Source organism: Xenopus laevis, chromosome 8L (assembly GCF_017654675.1).
Source record: "Xenopus laevis strain J_2021 chromosome 8L, Xenopus_laevis_v10.1, whole genome shotgun sequence".
In the NCBI taxonomy this organism is placed as follows: Eukaryota; Metazoa; Chordata; class Amphibia; order Anura; family Pipidae; genus Xenopus; species Xenopus laevis.
In genome coordinates this window covers 107586384-107609766 of record NC_054385.1, presented here as the reverse complement: position 1 = coordinate 107609766, position 23383 = coordinate 107586384, and the positions used below count along the sequence as shown (strand labels likewise).

Below are 23383 nucleotides of genomic sequence, written 5' to 3'. Positions count from 1 at the left end.
CTGGTAAAACTGCTGTGTTTGCTTCAGAACAGTGTCGGACTGGCCCGGCGGGACACCGGGAAAAAACCCGGTGGGCCCCGACCCTCGTGGGCCCCCGCCGGGCCAGACCCCCTCTAATAGTATAAAAAAATTTTAAAAAGTTTTCGGCGATGCGCATCGCATCACCGCTTGCGCATGCGTATCGGCGCTTGCGCGCCGAGAAGTGCGCTCGCGCATGCGCGCAGTAGGGGGGCGGGGGCCCTGGACCAGCAGTCCCGGTGGGCCCCGGTCCCCCCAGTCCGACCCTGCTTCAGAAAGACCACTATAGTTTATATAAGCAAGCTGCTGTGTAGCAATGGGGCAGCCATTCAAGGCTCCGTTGTATTCTATAATAGAGCTTATCTGTTATATGCTAAATAACCTGTGCCTTTTCTCCTTTTTCAGCTTAAATGGCTGTCCCCATGGCTACATAGCAGCTTGTTTATATAAACTATAGTTGTCTTTCTAAAGCAAACACATTACTTTTTCCAATGCAGGGCAACAGTACATTATATTTTAATTACTTTAAATGCTTTTTTTCTTGGTGTTACTGTTCCTTAATTACATTTTCTGGCATCATTTAACCTACACATGGCCATTGATGATGCATAAATCAGTTCCATAGTATATCCCAAATGGCAGAAGAACTGGCAGGTTATATATTTTTCTGAAAATAAATTTTAGGATAGCACATTTGACAATTTCAGATAAAAGTGCATTTTAAAAACAGACAAGGAAACCACATTTCTGGAAAATGGTCACAAAAGACATTAAAGAGCATTGCCTAACAAAGTTGATCTATTCTGTTAATTATATACAAGAGACAGCTAGTAACCACCATGATATCAAGAGCAATAATGATTGTACCTAGCTGCAGAAGTGCATATTGTTTATCGATATTGGATCGATTATGGAAACCCTTTCTTCCAATTTAGCTTCTCATAGAAATCAGTGAAAAAAGTTGCGTTGGGGACAGTATGGGCAAAAATGTTAGGGATGGGATGTATACCATTGTATAATTTTTTTTCAGCACAGTAAGGCCTTATGTGCAAACATTGTCACACATTAGGGGGTACGCACAAAAACATGTACATTGTACAGTATCATAAAATTCATACACCGCATCACTCAAATAATAATTGTCACTTTAAAAAAAAGAAATTGTGTTAAATGCTTGTATCACATACAATTTGTGATTGTTTTATTAACGAGAATAATATCTTAACACTAACAGGCATTTTTATTTTTAAAAAACTATGGCTTATTATAACAAAGACTGATTTATTATAGTTAAAGATACTCATCTCCGTAAAGGAGGTTGGTTCCTTTACTGTCTGTTCATTCCACTTGTACGCTGAATAGTGTCATTCTGAGTATGTGGTTTGGCCACACAGATGAAAGGCCAGATTGCCAATGAATGAACCAAACAATGAATATGCCACTTCTGGGTCATCTTATAAGTGTGGGAAGCATCTAGAGGCCAAATTGTGGGACTATGCACAATTAATTGCATAATAAATGCAACTTTTTCGACAGTTGTGCCCTGTTTTACTATAATTTACTGTTTAAAATTTTACAGGTGACCCCCACACTTAGCAACTTATCTTTTTAAGATTTTGTGTACAGATGTGCTGCTCCTGTACTTATCCTCTATACAAGTTACTTGACTTGTTCTCTACTCTTATCTAAGTGAAAATACAATATATTTAACACTTCAAACTTACTAGGAAATCCAAAAATGTCAGCGTTACATTCTTGACTCTTCCCCATTAGAAGTAGATTCCCAGGATAATTACAGCACTTCCCCAAGTTCATAAAAAGATGATGTCGAACGGACATACAATATGTTGGGGGTGACCAAGTTGCTGGGGCAGTGTGAGCTCTTTTAACACATGTGGACAACTGGATTTACCAAATCCTTTAACTAAATTCTACATTCTCAGTTGTATTTTAGTTATGCCGGCTTTCAAATGAAATAACGAGAACTTACAATTGCCAGTGCTCATTAAACAACAAAAACAGAACATGGATGTGGCTACTGACATATTTTCAAGCATGCTGTTTTTTTTACTTTTTTTATGCAAAATTAACGATCAGAATAATTTCCATGGTTCATTGGACTAGATGTGCTTTTTCGTGTATTGACTTTTGAGCAATTTGGTTTTGCATCTGAAAGCTGTCTTGATCATACATTGCTACAAAGGTCTTTCCATAAGTAAAAATAATGCTGTTATGTATTACACACGTGATTATGACTTAAACATATATTTGCTTACACATAATTAAAATCTGCTAAATGTTTAAAGAGGTATCTAGCCACAAATATCTAAATATAGTATTAGCTACAAAAATTAAACAAATGAATAAAGTATTTGCATCATCCTCCTGCTATACAATTTTGCTGTTTCATATGAGTAAAACCAGATTTATGCAAAATAAAACTGAGATTAAGTTCCAGTTTATGTAAAAAAAAACACAAAACAAAAAAAAAAAAACCTTCAGACATTTCTCAAGGCAAAAGTTCAGCTAATATAGCCAGAATTATATTCATTTGGCCTCTTTATCCAGACGTCAGGCATATCTGGTTTACTGTTTGGTAGAACAACAGAGTTTTCACTGCCTTGCCTTGATTGGACTTTCCATGACGTGCAGGCCTGTCTTGAAGAAGCTGAATCAAACACCGTTTCCTTAAGAGCCAGTCTTAGTGTTTCTCTTTTGCCATTCAAGTGACCCCTTTCATCATGGCATGGGGAATTGGGGACATCAAGAAAATCAGGAGAGCAGCTCGTTGTTTCGGCCAACTTTGAACTCTGCTCAAGCTCACTAAGACATGTTTCATTTGAATCAAGGACATCAAACGAGCTACCCATAGAACAAAGGCACCTGGAATATTCGTACATTTGAATGCTTTTATTTTCAGAATAGAGCACTGTCTGTATTTCACTGTTTGGCTGTATTGGACAGTGCATATTGCCTTCTTGGTTATGGTCAACTACTGAACCATTCCAGTTCTTGCTGTTCATATTTTGGCAGATGCAGCTTCTGCAAGATCCTTCTTGTGCTTCTGTCTCATTGTCAAAGCTACTCTGTCTGTATGGGGATGAGGTTTGCAAAGCTGGGCAATCACTAAATACTGCTTGGTGGGTAATGGTGTTGGCCTCTAACGCTTCGGATTCTGCATTCTGAGTGTGGTGGCTTCCAAGCTTGGGGTATTTATATTCTGAGATTTGGATATCCTCAGACACCATAGATGGTCGTTTGGAGAGTTTACTAGTGCATGTGCTGTTATCAAAACTGTCACTGAGGTTCCTAGCTAAAGGCTGAAGCTCATATTGTTCATTGTCCGTGTTGGAATCTTGCATTTTCCGTATTCTGTTATGCTTCTCTTTTCCACTACAAACAAAAGTACCATTTAATCTTGAGTCATTTGGATATTCTTTAAACGCATTGGCACAGGGCCATATTATCTGTCCACAGTTCATCTCTGGTCCGAAAAAACAGCACAGTGACTGGAAAAAGAAAGTGGCAAATCCACAGCTTATGCATTTTATCATTATTATAAAAATGCCCAGTTTCCTGTAGGCCAGGACAGTAGCAGGCAGCATTATTATCCCAGCAGAAAACATAGTGGAAGCCCCCATAGCTGTGGCACAACTCATTTGTTTTAAAGAAAATGCTACTCTGCTTAGGCGGTCTGGATGTGGGCAAAGGTGGTATGAAATACAGTAATTGACTGTAAAGTCAACAGAAAGACCAACAGCTGCTGAAATAAGTAGAGATTCTATTACATTCAGCTGCCATTCTAACAGAACCAAAAGTCCAGTTGTGACCAAAACAGATCCTCCGATTGCAGTTACACCAAAGAGACTAAGGAAGACATTCCATGTAGTAAGCAGAAGAACCACAAAGGAAATTGCAATGGAAAAGCTGGTTACCACCATAAGTTCAGTACTTAGGGTGTGCTGAAGATTATAAAGTGAAAGTTTGCTTGTAAACCACCCATTCTGTAGACCTAAGGGGGCATTCTTCACTTCATTCATCAGCCACTGGTTTAAAGTGTTGTAAAATGTCTTGGTTTTGCTGTAGTTGAAGCTATAATGATACACAGTCTGAAATTCCAAAACCAAGGCTGTTAGGTTACCATCTGCATCAAATCTGGGACCAATATCATACGTTTCTGTTCCATCATCCCCTTGTTCTCTCACCATCATTTTTATACAGTGAAGAAGTATGTCACTCCTATAGGGAAATGTAACATGATTGCAACAAAGGTTAAGGTTTTGGTCTGTTTGTGAACACTGTCGGCTTTCCATCCACCTGTGGAAGTCTTCCATGAAGCAGATGTTTGGTTTCCTGTCTTGGTCGGAGTAATAAAAGCTTTGGTTTTTCACCTTATGGCACAATTCCATGAGCCAATTCTGATCCCCAGCATTTCTAATAGTAAATGTAGCATCTGTAACCAGTGTTCCGTTGGCTTTTGGATTAAGATGGTCACTGTTATCAAGTGGTTTAATGCCCCAAATTAGAGTAATAGGCATGTGTTGTCCTTCACCATGCTCTGAACGATCAAACATAAACTGGTGGCAGTATTCGGCATCATACCTCTCAAAGGGATGGCTGAGTCGAAAAACTTGAAGAGATGATATCTCAGAAGAGGGTAAACTCAGTTTTGGACTCATGCAAGCAATATATGCACCACCTGCAGCTAGGGCTGCAAACCAACAAATCCAGATGTATCGAAACTTTATTACCCCGCAGGGAAGGAGCTTCTCAAAGAGAAGTTTTGAGGTTTCAGATAAGGTGCTCTGGAGACCTTTCAACTTTTGGCAGAAGGAAAGCAAGTGTCTTTTATGTGTGCTGCTGTTCCAAAATTCTTCAGATTTATAAGAGCAGTTTACCGCTATGTACCGTTCATATACAACAATGGTGGCAGGGAGCCAGGTTATCATGAATATCATATTCACCAACACCGAAGAACCCATATAGATAGAAAAGCAACGTACAGAGGTGATGCTGCTCATATATGTGGCATAAAATGCAGCTGCCATGGTAAAGCAAGACACTATCATAAGATATCCAAAGTGATGCATAGTATGGCTCACCCACTGCATTAGCCCAGCCGCAGAGTGCTGAATTTTGCTAAGGTTCCATAGATCAAAGAAAACAAAGGCATGGTTGGCACAGATGCTGCTGAGAAGGATAACTGCCATCAAGTTAACAAAGGGGAAAAAAGTCAGTCTGAAAATCAGCTTGTATAAGAAAAACGAGATCAATAGGGAGCCAATCACAGATATCATGATCATAAAGGTTATGAAAACAGAACGCAGGTAAAAATAAATGCTTAGAAAAATAGCTATTATCGCCAAAACAGGATACACAGTATCTAAGACAAGATAGTGTTGAAAAAGTTTCTGCTTTAGCCCCAAGTCCATTCCCGTAATGGCTGTGTAGTTATCAAAGAGATCCCAGGACTCCAGATTGTCTAAGTATATGTTCATCATGGATGACCCCTTTTTGGCTGGCAAAAATAACAAGCTGTACTTTAATGATGGAACTTGATAACCTGTTGTTTGGGGACTCAAAAAGTCTCTGTCGAGCAGAAAGTGAAGCAACTGATAAACTGCACTGGATCGAACACATTTTTCTGGCACTTTGGCACAATGTGAGTGCTTCAATCTCTCTGACCTGGGGCCTATGCATGAATGGGTAAGAGTGCCTCTATGGTAGTCTGGTGCACAGGAGCGTAGAAGAGTCAGCGTATGAGAAATATCAGACTGTGTGATTTCCATGCATGATGATCGATTGTAAAGGACTGCAATGTAGTTGCCAAGAGACCAGCTGGGACAGCATTCTTTTGTATGGCCACGCTCACAAAATTCTGTGAAGCTGGGGTGGGAACGGATCTGCAGTTAAAAAAACAAAAAACAATCAGTGACGTTAAAAAATTGCATCTGTTTTGTTCATGTGCGCATCGTACCAAATATCACATTAAGCATGGAAAAAGTATAGGGGTCATTTTTGATGTGGAAGACTGGGTGCAAAGTACACAGTGTTGGACTGGCCCACCGGGATACCAGGAAAACTACCGGTGGGCCCAGGTGTCAGTGGGGCCTCCTGCTTCTAAACATTTGGCCTATTTCATGGTCATTCCCTATTTCTATGAGAATAAAGAGGCTAAATAGATGGAATAATAGGTTATAGTATGTAAAGAAAAGAGAATAGGAGAAAAGAGGTTGAGTAAGGAAAGGAAGAAAATAATACTTAGAGTGGGCCGCTGGTCTAAAGGTTTTTGGGTGGGCCCCTGGCCTTAGGGTTTTTGGGTGGGCCCCTGGTGTCCCAGTCCGACACTGAAAGTACAGCACTGTGCACCCTGCCTTTCAGCCTAAATGAATTGCTGTAGGTCTCTGTGCTGCAGTTGCCCACATGGATATATCCCTACCTGCATTCAGCAATCAGGGGCAGGCGAGAGGCATAGGCATACCCCCTACCTGCCCCAAATTGCACGTTATTCAGGCACTCAAGTAAGGGAGTGGTGGCAGAGGCCGACAGTGCACTCTGCACCTCGCACTGGACTTTTTTCTGGCACAAGGTTGCGAAGCGTAGATGGAACCTGGAGAAAACACTCTCTGCATGAGCACTAAGGGGTACATTATTGCAACCCTTAGTGCTCTTGCCCCTTGTTTGGGGTCTTGGTAAATGACACCTTAGGATATTTGCATCCCACCCACATTGGTTAGGTAGGCACAGTGCTTTACTTGTACAAAATGGTCTGTTCTCGTTGCATTACAAGCTTAGAGCATTGCAATTTAATACAATTTGCCATTCCTGTTAGATTGTTGCTCTGCACTGAGATGCCACTGACAACAAAGGACTGGGAAAGTATAAGGACCTAAAACAAGCTTGGTTTATTACACAGTTACAGTAATATCACACAGAGTGAAAATCATATCTGAATTGTTGTAGAATAACAACTTGCCTATAAAACAATAAAAACAAATCAGTGAGTTATTGGGCACAATAAAAAGATTCACATGTGCCATGTTTTTTTCATGTTATAGGATCTTGACTTTTTCTACCCTCTTTTCCTTCTACGTAAACCTCCTTTACACCAATGCAAAAATTATTGTGTGTCATTGTGCGTTTTCCCTAGACCCACCGGATTATTTAGTTACCTGTTTGGCTTTTGGCCGTAACCCTAAAATTTCTGAAATGCTGAGAATTGTATTTCGACAGCAGCTGGCTTGCCAAATGAACAACACGTCTTCTTTTGGCTAAAAGCAAAGTTGCAATTATCTTCCAATGAGAATTAACACTTTGATGCTACTACCAATTAAATACTAACCTTTTCATTTTCCATGCGACACATGGATTGGATTGCCTGCAGATTCCACAAACTCCCTGCTGTTTTAGACATGAACACGAGTTGCGAATAGCTCTTTTCTGTAAAAGGTGAATCAGTGTTAATTTATCTAGAGCCCCCTTATAGCAGAGACTGTGGCAAAGTCTGCATCTAAGCCTAACACACATTTGTACCCCTTGAATTGTTCTATGTCAACTTTGGCATCTTACTGTGCAATCCTTCATACATCTGCTTCCAAAAACAGTGTCTTCACAAATTCATCTGTACAGTATTGCATACCTTCCAACTGTCCTGTTTTTAGAGGGACAGTCCCTCTTCTGACAGCTCAACCTGCAGTCCCTCATTTGAACTAAAAAGTCCAGTTTTTCTCTGCACTGAACAGCCAGAAAAAGAAACAGTTTCTAACTTAATTGGCTTTTAGCAGAGAGCCCAGAACAGCCACAGCTGCTTATAAGATACTTTTGTAACAATTTCAAGATAAGCAAAGAAGTAATTGTAACAAGATAACAGGTCCCTTGGGAAATGTTAGGCTCACATCTTAAAGGATAATTTACCTTCATTAGCAAAACTGTAATAACTGAAAAAACACACAGGAATATGTTCAAACTTTCATAACCTGCCAAATGAACATGTTAATTAGGGGGTGTGGCCACAAAAATGGGAGTGGTCAAAAAAATCGCAGCACTACGCATGCCAACTTTTTGTCCCTCTTTTTATTTCCAAAATGTTGGGAGGTATTGTTATCTCTGCTTACCAACAGGCTGGTGACTAATGAAAGCAATCAAATCAAGTATTTTTTATTAACTGTTATTTTGGATAAAGGTTTGTATGGTTAACTTTTTTGGTCTAATTTTTGATAGATTTTTCAGTCTTAGGTGCTAAGTAGCAAAGTTTGGTTTGGTTGTGCAAGTTTGCCAAAGCTGCTTTAAGGTGGCCATACACGGAGAGATCCGCTCGTTTAGCGATGTCGCCAGACTAGCAGACCTCTCCACGATATGCCTTGAGGTGGGCAATATCGGGCTGATCCGATTGTGGGCCCTAGGACCCAACAATCGTATTCTAACGGATGGTAACGGGCGGTCGGATCGGGGGACTGCATCAACGAATGGAGGGCCCCATACACAGGCAAATAAGCTGCCGACTCTGTCTGTCGGCATCTTTTATCGGCCTGTGTATGGCCACCTTTACTCTGCAGTTAAAATCCCCTCAGTTTGAGGTTGGTGGGGTTCGATTAGTGCACCTGAACAGACCGTAGATGTAGAACCCCTGCTTAAGCAGTTTTGAGCAAATTGCCACTTAAGAGGATTGTGTTAGAACACTAGTGCAACAAATTGCAACACTGAGGTTGATTGACAGTAGTGACAGTAGTATGGATTTGCGGCAAATTTCCATGTTTCGACACCCACGAATAAATTCACTAAACTGCTGCAAAAATTCGCCCGCAAAAAATTTGCTGCAACAAAAAAAATTTTAGTGTCAGAATTCGGACGCCCATTGACTTTAATGCATTTTGACAAAATAGTCGCGTGTACAAAAATTGTCGTTTGCATCAAAATTATTTTAACGCCCATTGACTTTAATGCATTTTTCACAGTTTCAATAATTTTTTCATGACAGATTCGCCCATCACTTATTGACAGTCTCGAGAGGAGTCTCTTCCTCACTAAGCATGACTTAGCAGGATCAGATAGTTTAGGGGGAACAGAACAGCAACAGAATAATGAGGCAGTTAGTTGGGTTACAGATAGAAAATCTAGTGTGGGTAAGAGGGAGGCTGCTCTGGGGTTTATACATCCCAACAATGTGAAGAAGATGGCAGTGTGAACTCTAGACTGGCAAGTCTAGTTGAGGCTGATCTCTCTAACACCCGGGAGACCAGTTTCTCTAGCAGTGGTGGGGAGGAGAGCAGAGCTAGGCCATAACAGATTGTGGTTATGGGTATTCAATTATTAGGAAAGTGGATATGGTAATCTGTCATCAAGATTGCAACAACTGAACAGTTTGCTGTCTTTCTGGTGCCAGGGTTCGGCATGTGGATGATCGTGTTGATAAATTATTGGGTGGGGCTGGGCATGACCCATCTGTCTTATTACATATTGGTACTAATGACAAAATAAATGGTAGATGGAGGACATTAACAAATGAGTTTAACGATCTACCCTCGAAGATTAAGGGAAGGTCTTCCAATGTAATTCTTTTAGAAATATTGCCTGTGTCATTTGCAAGATGATGAGGACAGCGGGGTTTAGGGAGTTAAATTTTTGGCTAAAGTCATGGTGTAGGAAGGAAGGGTTTGGGTTCCTAGAGCACTGGGCTGATTTTCCCTTAGAGTACAATCTATAAAGTTGTGACGGATTGCACCTCAATAGAAGGGGGTCCACTGTGCTCGGAGAATGAATCACTAATAGGTTGGAGGAGTGTTTAAACTAAGCATGAGGGGGGGAGGTGCGTGAGCTAGAGTATTATGGGGAAGCTAGGGTAGACTGGGCAGTGGAATTAGTTATCACTCCTCATGGGGAAGAATGAGGGGGACATACAGTTTACCAGCTATGGAGGACCCTCTGTTACAAGAAACACAGGCTAATAGTAACTTTCAATGTAATTCAACATTAAATAATGTAAATGTCAGAGGGAAAAGTAGTAACCTCCGCTATATGCTGGAAAATGCATGTGTTTGTCAGGAAAATGGGAGAGCTAGAGTTAATTGCATGTGCCAAAAACGATGATATAATTGGTATTACTGAGACCTGGTGGGATGAAACCTGTGACTGGGCTGTCAATTTAAATGGCTACACTTTTTTTAGGAGGGACAGAGGAATTAAAAAGGATGGAGGATTTTGTCTTTATGTAAAACCTGAATTAAAGCTGTGCTCTAAAGAAATAACCATGGGTGGCACTGGGGGGGGTGAGATCCCTTTGGGTTGGGATTTCAACTGGGCAAAAAGCACAAAGAAAATGATCACAGGATTAAACACAGAAGAAAAATTATATGTCTTTAAAATGCTGCTTAATTAATATACATATTCCCCTTGTAAGCAAGGAACGTTGTCGCAAAGCAAAACCTTTTGTGGTTTTACTTGTTGGTTTCAAGGCTGGTAAGAAAAGACATGCTTTTAAGGCTTTTAAGTTAGCTGGGACATTTGAATCATTTGTCAGGTATAAGGAGGCAAATAATATAATGAATTATGCAAAAAAGCTATAAGACAAAGTAAAATTGATATGGAAAAGGGCATTGCAGCAAGGAGTAAAATGAACCCAAAATTATTTTTTAAAATATGTAAATAGTACAAAAATTAAGTAGGATGGGGGACAATTGTTGTCAGACAGGGGTCAGTTAATTGGTGAGAACAGAGATAAAGCAGAGATTCTGAACTATTTTTCTGTCTACACAAATGAGGAATCAAGCAATGAAGGTTTCCTTCTAAATAGTCCAAATTCTTTAATTCAATAAATGATGCGTGGTTCATGCAAGGGGAATAAACAAAATGACTAGGAACAGATGGTATTCATCCCAGGGTACTAAACAAGCTTAGCTCTCTGTTTGCCAAACCTCTTTACTTTTTCAGGATTTTTCAGTCTGGCACAGTGCTGAGAGACTGGCGAATTGCTATTGTGTAGCCACTATTCAAAAAGGGATCCAGTTCTCAGCCTCAAAGCTGTAGGCCGGTTAGTCTGACGTCAGTGGTAGGAAAGCTTTTCGAAGGGGTATTAAGGGATAAAATAATTGACTACATCGCAAATCATAATGCTATGAGTGCCAGCATGTCTTTATGCGTAATAGATCTTGCCAAACAAATTAAATTGCCTTTTATGAGTACGTGAGCAGGAACCTCGACTCTGCAATGGCAGTGGATGTGATCTACTTAGATGTTGATGAAGCATTTGATACAGTACCACACAGAAGGTTAATGGTTACATTAATATTGGCCTGGAAACATAGTATTTGTAGTAGGATAGAGAACTGGCTTAAGAATAAATTACAAACAGTGGTGGTAAATGAAAAACATTTTCTGATTGGAACAATGTTGTCAGTGGAGTACCACAGGGCTCTGTACTTGGTCCTTTGCTTTTCAACTTGTTTATTAATGACCTGGAGGTGGGCATTGAAAGTACTGTTTCCTGATGATACTAAATTGTGCAGAACTATAAGTTTTGTGCAGGACGTTACCACATTGCAGAATGATTTGACTAGATCTGAAAACTGAGCAGCAACTCAGTGCCATTATGTGGCTACTAAAGCAAATAAAGTTCTGTCTTGCATAAAAAAGGGAATTAACTCAAGGGATGAAAACATAATTATGCTGCTTTATAAGTCATTGGTAAGGCCTTACTTGGAGTATGCAGTGCAGTTTTGGACTCTGGTCCTTAAAAATTATATAAATGAGCTGGAGAGAGTGCAGAGTTGAACTAAACTGGCTAAGGGGATGGAGGATTAAAACTATGAGGGTAGATTGTCAAGGTTGGCGTTGTTTACTCTGGAGAAATGATGCTTGCGAGGGGACATGATTACACTTTATAAGTACATTAGAGTGCATTATAGACTGCTTTAAATATCAAAATTTCTGGGAGATAGGAACCAGTAAATCCTCTAGTTTCATGCTAGGGTCCTCTAGTGACCAAACATGTGGTGGCCATGTGGGGACATTTTTTGATACTTTTTAACATGTATTAATAAACTATATTTTTTTACTACAAACATGCATGCTCTTGGGATTGTTTTCTTGAATTTTGACATTATAGACTGCTAGCAGGATATCTATTTTTCTATAAAAATGGAGCTTCGGACCAGTGGCCACCCCTTCAGACTAGAAGAAAAGAAGTTTCATTTGGAGCAGCGTAGATAGTTCTTCACAGTGAGAACAGTGAGATTGTAGAATGCACTGCTGGGTGATGTTGTGATGTCTGACTCTGTTAATGCTTTTAAGAGGGGCTTGGATGATTTCTTCGACAAGCATAATATCCAAGACTATTGTGATAGTAAAATCTATTCGGTGTGTGTAAGTATGTGTTCATTTGGAGGGGTTGAACTTGATGGACGTTGGTCTTTTTTCAACCCAACTTAACTATGTAACTATGTGAATGGGTTTTTGTCAGGTTGTTCAGGTGCATGCCCTTTGTTATTCCCTTTATAATCTGTCAGTTTATTGTGTAAATATGTCTTCTTGTGCAGAGACAAAACAGAACAGTATTTATATCATGCCTAATGGTTTAACAATAGGGACAGTAGACCTAGGACATACTGTGGGCACAGGAGTATAGAGGGCCTATGTTGGTTGTAACTGATGCATACTTATTGCATTATTATTATGTTTGCCAAACAGATCGTCATGGTGAAAGGTAGACAGATATAAAGATCAGGAAGGAAAGCTTTTAGGGGCGGCATGCCACCCGCCCACCCACATTCTAATTTTTTCAGAAGCTCTGGGATGTGCAGGTGATTTGACAGCTCTTTAAATCTCCTGCATTCCTAATCCCCAGTGCTCCAGCAGAAACCTGTGTAGGTGCAAACTCGTGGGGAGGGGGTCAAGGAGCAGTCACAGGACCCTCTGGCCTAGGGGCGTCTGAATCAGAAATCCAGCCATGGTGGTCTTCTTACCTGGAGGACCACAGAAAAATCCATCTACTCCATCTTCTTGTTCAACCATGCGGCGGTTCCTAGTTTGATCTTTTCTGCCTTGAATCAGTTTTTCATTTCCTCGGTTGAGGTCCGTTTCATCCAGGCTGACAAGAAAGGGTTAACACAAAGATGAGTCTTGGTTGTTGGCCAAAGGAATATTGCATGACTTTACTATATTGTTTGGAGAAACAGACATGTTAGGGATGCAAATTCAATTAATTCATAGTAGGGGTCATTTACTTAAAGGAATGCAGTGTGGAAAGTGCACAAATCAGCCATTTTATTGCACTTTGCACACTGCCATTCTCCATGACTGAATTGCTGCTGGTGTCTGCACTACGTTTCAGAGCACAGAGAACTGCAGCTATTCCCTTGAATACAGAGCTGCCTAGATTAAGCAGCGCTGTATTCATGAGGGGTGGGTGGTGGGAGAATATAGGCCCACACTCCCATCCCGTTACTTGCACATTATTCAGATGCACAACTTAGTAAGCAAGAGGGGACACTGTCTCTGTCGCAAGTAGGATGTAAATGACCACTGGGGGGCATGCTTCTGCGGGGCACTCAAAAATGAGCCCCAATATATATTAGGATTTTTGTTATGATTACCTGACACTTATGAGGCTACTGTTTCATATATTATATGTAAGTAAAAGCCAAATCAGTTGAGATTAATATTTATTGAGATGTTGAAGGGCCATATCCAGTCCTGGTCTGGTATATCCTCTGTCTACAGCTTATGTACTTTCAGCCCTTTGTCCCACGCCACCCTACATATATAATTAAGTTTAGACTCAATTCTATATCTGGCGAAGTTGCGCTCTGGCGAATAGACGTAACTACGCAAATTCACTAAGATGCGGATTTTACTGAACGTTACCTCTTGCGCCAGACTTGCCTTCACCACCTCAGACCAGGCGAAGTGCAATAGAGTAAATAGGAGTTCCTAAAAAAATAGCTGAAATTTTTTCTAAGTCCCAAAAAATGCTAGCGTCTTTTTCAGGGTGATAGGCTGAACAATAGAGTAAAATTTTTGTTGGGGTAACCCGCTTCCCCCCTACATTTCCTAACATATGGAACATAAACTATACACTGGGCTCATGTGTAGGGCAATATAACAACTTTATTTTATTTTATTAAGGTTCCCTGGGCTTGTGTAGTGTAATGTATTTGCTGTAAAACATATACGTCCATTCAACTTTAACTTCCCGCCATATGCAAATTGGCCAACGCTAGCGCAACTTCGCTTTGCGCAGTAACACTAGCGCAACTTCGCCAGCATTCAACACCCAGGACGCAAGTTCGAATTTTAGCGAATTAGCGTTGTCCTGGCGAATCTACGCATGCCGAAGTGTTGCGCTGTGAGCGAAGCCATCACTGGCGAATTTTCAGAGGTTAGTGAATTTGCCCCTTAGTTTCCCAGCAAAGACAGGTCTGTTAATCAGTTACCTTGTCTTACATTGTACCAAGAGTCTGAGAATAGACAGGGGCAAACAAGAACTACTTGCAATAGCAATAATTATACAGGTACAAATTTTTTTTTTATTAGATTATTTGCATTGACATTCCCTTTAAATGCCGACAATAATCTAACGGTAATCTACAAACAGTAATCTTCTACCTGATTTTCTCACTATGAGGATAGACAGACAGTGCTTTTTTATATCCAGTGTTGATCTGCATGTTCCTCCAGGTTATTAACTTTCTCCCGATTTCTGTACCTCTGGGTTCAAATCCCTGTAACACATAAAGAGTTCATTAACGTATGTACCAATTAAAAACTGTAACACAATAAGCACCCCCAGAACTAGAAACAGGGTACAAGGAATTGGATATTGTATGAATTAACCATCCCATACCGCCCAACATTTTGGAAATAAAAAGAGGGACAAGGTTTTGCTGCAAACATTTTTGACTATGCCCATTTTGTGGCCACACCCCTAATAACCATGCCCATTTTACAAAATTTGGCAAGTTATGGAAAGTTTGAACACATTTCTGGGGGTTTTAGGGTCAGGTGTGTTATTACAGTTTTGCTAATAAAGGTGAATTGCCCTTTATGCAGCAAGTCACAGTTTTATATTAGTTACAATTGGTTTTTTTTCTTATCTTAAATTGTAACAAATGCATCTAAGTGCCTCTGCCACTATCTAAAAAAGATATAGGACATGGCAAGATTATTTTTTTTGCACAATTTTTGTACAGTCTATAGAACATGTCACCAAAGTGACCCATATACAGCAATGTCTAGCGGGATTAAGACCAAAATATCAAAACTACCAAATTATATAACTGCATCTTGCAAGACTGAAACCATGCCAGTTAATGTTGTACAGCTATTTGTGTCTGCAGTGAAAATAAACGTAAGTCATTTAAAGCCATTTCAAATCTTAGAGTAAATCAGAAAATGTTTATCTGTAATTATTCACTGAAGATTCCATATCCCTGTTTAATATACAATACACCCTGAATTGACATCCTATATATTTTGGGGATTTTGATTCCCCAAAATTGACTTAGATTTCCGCGGTCTAAAACAGGGAAGCAGATTTTCCTTTTTTCCCCTGGATTTAAAGTTTTTCCAGAATTCACGCCGCTTTGATGCCGCCCCCTGGGAAACGTAAAATCACATTTGTACTGTGGTTCTGAAATTTGCCCCATAAAAGTTCCAGTAAATATACAGTATGGTATAATTTATTAGTCATCAATATTTTTTACAAGCATTATTTATGAGTGCAGCTAATAAAACAGCTAATAGATTGAGCTGCTGGAATATTTTTGGATTCCCTGGGTCCTTGTATAATAAATCAGTCTCTTATGTAATATTAATGATTGCTTTTTAACAATGAAATTATTGTCTGAACTATTCTAATTTACTCACTTGGCTGAATTCACACATATTAAACTAGATAAAAGGGCAAATCATTTGCATTAATTATATATTAACATTTCCAGTGGTTTTTAAAGTTATTTGTAAATGTTATTATTACTGAAAGCAGTATTTGTCTGCATACTATGGACTGACTACATATATTATTTCAGTAACCAGCTCCCCAACAGTTCCGTTCCTACAGTGCCTTGCATGTTCTGTGTTTAACAGACCTGTGAAGAAGGCAAGAATCTGAGATTAGAGCAAAATATCTCAGTGACTCTTTGGGTGTTTATGCTCTTTAATTTCCCAAAATTATCTCTCAAAACCTGCTTTCTGCTTTGAGAAGTAATTCTTTCTCATTGGAAGATCAGTAATATCTGGATACCTGGGAATACTGGGAAAAAACCCGGTGGGCAATCGGTCAATAGCTAGCAGCAAATTATCCAAAGGCACACAGAGCACTTCCATATTAAACGTGCAAAGTGTTCCTTGCTTGCATCAGCTCTGTGTGCCTTTGGATAATTTGCTGCTAGATATTGGATTTGAGGTTGCCGGACCTCTACCATTGTGCACCAGACAGCACTGAACTAATTATTGATAAGGGTGTGCGAGAGCCAGGTTCGTATTGCATATAATCTGGTCAATAGGACTGGATGTGTCTCACTTCATGACTGACCCAGGTTTCTGCTGTCAAAAGAGGAGGCAGAGTGGCTGCAACAATATAAACAACAATACAACATCATTAGTGGGGCTGGGACGGTGCAAGGAGATCAAGGAGCAATTAGAATGATGGCAAATACAGACTGCCAGCTGCCTGTGGCCTGCCTCTGGGGGAAATTGACCCAAACCTGCCCAACCCATGCTCTGTTGGTTTCATGCCAACCTGATCATCACTAGTTTGTAATACATTGGGGGGATGCTTGATAGAGGATGCATTTTCTCATATAGTTGACCTCTAGGTATGTGTCCGAGCCAAAGCAAAAACACAGCCCAAAGCAAGTCCCCTATATCTGCCCCTCTGCCTCTGGAAGGCAACTCTTTTGCCAGCTGCCACCTTTCCCCTCTACTCCTCCTCTTACCCACACTCACAGCTTCAGCAAGAACTGGAGTTAGAAAAGGCATATGCCAGGGATTTAGGAACCCCCCCCCCCCCGCTGTTGTGCTTTAGTTATGTGCCTTTTCTGCCTACCCTAATTTACATCACTGGCAAGATTCTCCAGCTTGGTCTAAACTGAAAAGTTGGCCAGATCTCGATTGGGCAGGTTAAAATATCCCGTCGGATCCCATATTAGATGCATTATGATCGCCCACTTCAATATGGGCATATCGGGGAGAGATCCACTCGTTAGGCAACATCGCCAAACGAGCGGATCTCTACGTCTATGGCCAACTTTAGTATATCTGCTTCATGGGTACAGGGTCAATATTTGCCATAAAATCATCAGGGCCAACCTTTGTGGTGTTTGAATTGTACTCAAGATGAACAGGAAAATGGATATTATTATGAAATATTGGATATATGTATATGATACCCAGGACTGCACATCAGTCAGTATTCACTCTTCCTGTATATGTACAAGCACAAAAAAACCCAAGACATCATTTAATTACAGTCTCATTAGAATATGTTGTATATGGTTTAATCCAGCCAGGGAAAACTCACCATCAGAGGTTCTGAGAAGTCTGGCATTTGTCCGACCAGGAGCCCAGCCAGAGTACATATGACTATTAGAAGCAAACAGATTGCCAAGACTGGTAGTGGCCATTCAGTGATCAGCTGAGAATAACTACAGAGAAAGATTAGAGGTATGAGCTTAGTATTAAGGATGGATGAATTTGACCTGTTTCGTTTCGCCAAAAATTCTTTTTTTTGACGCGCGTCTTTTTCTTTTGACGCACAACGCCATACAAGTCTATGGGCGCAGGGTCGGACTGGGGGGTCCGGGGCCCACCGGGACTGGTGTCCAGGGCCCCCCTCTGGCCCCGCTACCTACTTGTTCGGCGAATCCCTGCTCGGCGCATCGCGCATGCGCAAACGGCGCGCATGCGCAAACGGAAACGGCGCTCGGCGCGCATGCGCAAACGGCGCTACTATGCGCCGATTTTTTTTTTATTATTTTTAAAAAACAGTTTGGGAGAGGGGGACTGGCCCGGCGGGGCCCACTAGGGTCGGGGCCCACCGGGTATTTTCCCGGTATCCCGCCGGGCCAGTCCGACACTGTATGGGCGTTATTTTTGCAGCGAAACAAGGCGAAAAAATTCGCCCATCCCTACTTAGTATATTAGAGATGAAAAAATGAATACTTATACCAGACACATTCACACGTTCCTGTGTTTCAAGCTCAGAATTTTCAAACTAGCACTGCTGATTTCCCAGCATGCTTTATTCTTTATGGTCTAGAGTGACCATGTGGTAGAAAACCTCCTGGCGTAACGCCTAATTGTAAAGGCCAATGACAGTATGCAATTATGCAAGCATTATAAGAGTTTTTTTACTAGGTCCTTTCCATTTATCAGAAAGAGATGCCAAATGTATACCTCTGTACCTCCTGCAATAGCAACGGGAGCAGCAATGACTTGATGTGCTTGCTTTGCATTGAGAAATCATGAGTCAGGTCGCTAATCTGACAAGCTTGACACTCCCTATTGATCTGTAAATAATTACAGCAAAAAACAGCAAAGGGTGTTTATTCTCATTTCTATATGCTACACCCCATCCCTTGGTAAAATGTAAATCCTATAAACCAGGAGTGCCCATACTTTAATAAGGTGAGGTCTACTTTTAGTAATGTTGTCCCATTATGATCTACATCCATAAAAGCATTGTTAGCATTCTGTTCCATGGAAAATATTACTTAAATACTGATTTATGGGAAAATGTATATTGCTATATTTAATAAACAACTATTTCTTATGTAAATTTAACATAATTAAAGTCTTAAAACAGGAGGGTGATTTAGATAAGTTGTTTGTTGACAGTGTCTTGAGATCTATTGATCACCAGCTAAAGGTCTACTGGAAGATCCCGATCTACCTTTTGGGCACCCCTGCTATAAGCCCTGGACTCATCAGTCTAGGCAAGATTAGTATTAGAGAGAATTATCTCAGTGACTCTTTGGGTGTTTATACACTTGAGTTGCCCAAGGTGATCTCACAAAAATGTCTTGCCGCTTTGACGAAAAATTCTTTCTAAAGGTCCCACAATAGGATCAGCCCGATATCACCCACTTCAAGGGGGGCATATCGGGAAGAGATACGCTCTTTAGGCAAGGTTTGTACTGTATGTACGTATGTATGCCAGCTTTATTGGTGGACAAGTAATTGGAGGGCCTCTAACCAAAACCTTCAGGACTCATCACTGCTAAAAATGAAAAACTATATGTATATCTGATTATATAGCATGCAGTTACTGACATTTTGGGGTCAGAAGGGATATTCCCTTACTGGTTTTGATGACAGTTGGACAGCTAAAATCCTAGGGGACTATTTGCCTGATGGATGAACAAATAAGGCTTTACAATGGCTAAACTGACTTATGCCTTATATTTCAGCTTCAGTTAATACTGATCTGTTTCCTAGAAGGCTTCTATTGATTTACTGTCTACAGACCTATTTCCCCCAGTAAATGGTATAATAAGAATAAATTCCTCCACTGGGGTATAGAGGGCAGGATCAGTGTATAATTATTGCTAATCATTTGGCCTTCCTATGATCACTTGCTATAAGAATGCACAGAAAAGAAGTGTGCTAATGTGTTAAGCATCCAGCATTGAAAACAGTCAGCTACTTTTAACCTTGGGCCGGCACAGGTCCTGGACAGCTGCAAGGGATCCCTGGATAAGCAGTGAAGATTGCAGAGCCTAACAATTTGGCACCCACCCAACAAATTTCAATTTATTTTCCTTTAAACAAAGTAAGCATCTGAAATGCCTGTGGTCTTAGACTTGGCACAGTTTCCTTATGCCAGAACAGCTTTTTCTACTTCTCCTTGTATCTCTGACAAGACTGAGCCTGTTAAATGACTGGTTATATATTGGATGTGGTGCGCTCTTGTTTGCCTTGTTTTTCATGGGAGTCCATGGGCGATTACTCTCACTAATTGATGTAAAACTGGGTGTATGAGCATCATTTTGTATTGAAGTGCTCCATGCATAGATCTTCTAGTTCCTATGTGTTAATTGGCTATAGCATGGATACCCAACCTTTTGAACCTGTGAGCAACATTCAGATGTAAAAGGAGTTGGGGAGCAACACAAGCATGAAAAATGCTCTTGGGGTGCCAAATAAGTTTTGTGATTGGCCATTTGGTAGCCCCTATGTGGATTGTCAACCTACATTGCGGCTCTGTTTAGCAGTGCACCTGGTTTTTATACAACCAAAACTTGCCTCCAAGCCTGGAATTCAAAAATAAGCACCTGCTTTGAGGCCACTAGGAGCAACATCCAAGGGGTTGGAGAGCATCATGTTGCTCACAAGCTACTGGTTGGGGATCACTGGGCTATAGGTTGATCAAGTTGGTTTCACACAATTGTATTAAGAAATTACATGGTAGTAAGACACTTCTAAAAACTACACCAGTTTCTCACCTTGGTTACATTTTTTTTCTTATTATTTAAGACATTCTTAAAATTTCTGGATATTCTGTTTTATCCAACCCAATAGCAAATATGGATATGTTAAAAAGAAACATTTCAGGTAGAAAGATACCAATATTCACCACTAAGGGATGCACCGTTCATTTACTGGCTGGGTTAGTCTTTTAATTTTGCATATGTCAATTAGAATGGTTTCCTTGGCAGAATGGAATGATTACATAAGCACTGACAAAATCTAGGCTGAACTGGTATTTGAATGATGCCTAACGATTGGTTTTACTGGCAGAACAGAATGAATACATACTGTACCTTTGTGGCATCCTCAGGCATTTGCTGTCGCTTGGCACAAGAAATGAAACAATAATTAATGCTTTATAGGAATGTATGTCAAAGGAATTAACCAGCTGTTACATTTAATCATAAAACTCTAACCACATGTTGTAAGAGAACGTCTATGCCCACGTCTATGAATAAGAGATATCAAGAGTGACATTGACTACATATAGGAAATGCCAAATGCTTTAGAGCATGTAATAGTTGGTTAGTCCTAAACTGGGCATACAAGAATAAATCTGTTAGTTTTGCAAGGTCACAAAATAACCATATATTTTATTCCATCCTCCAACATGGTGGGCCATATAAGTTTGATCTGATGGGTTGGCCAACTATTGGATTGTAATAGTGTCCTATTATTGGCATGGTCACAAAATTACCATATATTTACATGATTTCACCACCAACACTAGGTTGGCCCCAGGCCAACTATTGAATCATAATAGGGTCCTAAGCAAGATTTTTGGGAGAGCACTGCAGGCCCATTTCTAAAAACATTTTAAAATGTTGCGACTTTGAGAAACAGTCTCCAAAAATCCAATCTAAAGTCTAAAATAGAATAATGCTAGAAATGCTGTATTTTGTATACTAAACATAAACATGAACTTACTGCGCTAGAAGCCTAATTAAACAAATGATTTATGTTTTCAAAGTTGGCCGCAGTTTGTTAAACATCTTTGCAAGACCAAGACCGTGCACATGCTCAGTGTGGTCTGGGCTTCAGTTGGGAGGTTAAGTTTAGGGATTGTCATAAATTATCAAAACAGCCAAAGTCAAATAATATCTGCCATAGAAGCCAATACAGCAACACTGATTAATAATCAGAATATGCAGACTGCACTGGGTCTGTGGATACGAATCTCTACACGGTCACCGGCTGCTCTACAGGGAAACAAACAAAGCTGCTCGAGTTCTGGGAAGTAATGTGGGGAGGGCTCTTCTCTGCCGTCTGAAAGTATGATTGTTTCCCTGCAGAGCATTAAGGGATCGTCTGAACTTTCCTATCTGCAGCAGTGAGAGCAAGTATATCGAAGGGAGAATTTCACTGCATACAGTCAGGTTTCTTATAAAAACAGTAAACATTTTTTGATTAAAGTATAATGGAGATAGATTTTCCGTTTCATTAAAGAAAGTAAAAATGGGATTTTATGTTTTTGCCTTTACTTACATCCCCTTTAAGAATTCAAATTCGACTATTCGCCACCTTAAACCTGTGGAGTTCATGTAAAATTCGTTCAAGTTATAGATATTCGATTTTTTTTTATAAATAACCCCCCAGTCAAATTTCGAGTATATTCAAATTTAATAGAGTTTAAAAAACACGAAAATACAACCTTCAATAAATGTGCCTCCCCATCTTACATAAACTCAAACTAAAGGAACAAATGGTAATGATCTTATATTGTCTGTAAGAGTCTGTAAGTACAGATGTTCTAGCCTCTTGCTTAAAGGAAAACTATACCCCCAAAATTAATACTTCAGCAACAGATAGTTTATATCATATGAAGTGGCGAATTAAAGAATCTTAACATATATTTAAGTAAATCTTGCCCTTTTACATCTCTTGCCTTGAACCACCATTTTGTGATGGTCTGTGTGCTGTCTCAGAGATCACCTGACCAGAAATACTGCAGCTCTAACTGTAACAGGAAGAAGTGTTGAAGCAAAAGACAGAACTCTGTCTGTTAATTGGCTCATGTGACCTAGCAAATATAGTTTGTTTGGTATGTTTATGTGCACAGTGAATCATATGATCCCAGGGGACAGCCCTTATTTTTTAAAATGGCAATTTTCTATTTATGATTACCCAATGGCACATACTATTAATAAAGTATATTATTATGAAAATGGTTTTACATATGAGCTGTTTTATGCAATATCTTTTTATAGAGAACTACGTTGTTTGGGGGGTATAGTTTTCTTTTCACATTAAGATTCTTCTTCACTGTAGTTAATCTAATGTATGTTTTACTGTACAGAAAAAAAGTACCTGACAGAGACAACATGGTGCTGCGTTGGCTGACCAGTTCTCTGCTCGCTAGCCCAGGGCTTCCATAGACATTCTGTAGTTTGATGGAAAGTTTCAGATGGAACACTTCCGCCGGAGTGCTGGGAACGCAGTGTTCCTCTCTCTTCATGGCCTGGCAGTTGAGGGGTAAGGTAGTTTGTTTTGCACTCTTGATGGTTACATTGGCAACACTTCGGATTCTGGTGTATGTCCCCTGAGTGAGACGCCACCTCTCCATTGGATCTTTCCAAAGTTGGTTGGTGGCAGAAATTAGATGAAGGCAATTTGTCTCGCACAAAGCTTGGTGACTCTTGCAGCAAATTATGCTGAACCTCCTGCACAATTCCAGAAGTCTGGTTGTAATCCACACAATGTTCACCATCCACGAGCAGCCTGTAAGGGAAGATCATATAAATCAATGGAGAAGTCCCAAAGATATCCTCATCTGCACTGGGTTTCGTGCAATAATACGAAGATTTTGTGGTTTTCGGGCAAAAAAACCCCAATTTTTTTGGGTGGAAAATCCAAAAATTAGAGCAATTCCAATTTTTGTACAATTTTCACAATATTTTCGAGTTTT

General features: G+C 40.1%; 1 protein-coding gene across 2 annotated transcripts in view; it reads right to left on the bottom strand.

Annotated features, from left to right (window-relative positions):
* Positions 1 to 416: 416 nt before the first annotated feature.
* disp2.L (dispatched RND transporter family member 2 L homeolog) overlaps positions 417 to 23383 on the bottom strand; it is a 35527-nt gene continuing 12560 nt past the window's right edge. The window contains exons 2-9 of one of the 2 annotated variants that reach the window (XR_005963549.1): positions 22786 to 23196; positions 20772 to 20801; positions 17531 to 17654; positions 14617 to 14732; positions 12975 to 13099; positions 7361 to 7458; positions 543 to 5921; positions 417 to 455 (exon numbers count right to left, since the gene is read on the bottom strand). Coding sequence is in view for 1 of the 2 variants with exons in the window: in XM_018231232.2 (XP_018086721.1) it covers positions 2541 to 5921; positions 7361 to 7458; positions 12975 to 13099; positions 14617 to 14732; positions 17531 to 17654; positions 20772 to 20801; positions 22786 to 23196 (4285 nt within the window). In the remaining variant the exon portion in view is untranslated. Of the gene's footprint in view, positions 456 to 506; positions 5922 to 7360; positions 7459 to 12974; positions 13100 to 14616; positions 14733 to 17530; positions 17655 to 20771; positions 20802 to 22785; positions 23197 to 23383 lie in introns of those variants that run through there. The other variant, XM_018231232.2, reaches the window with a different exon arrangement.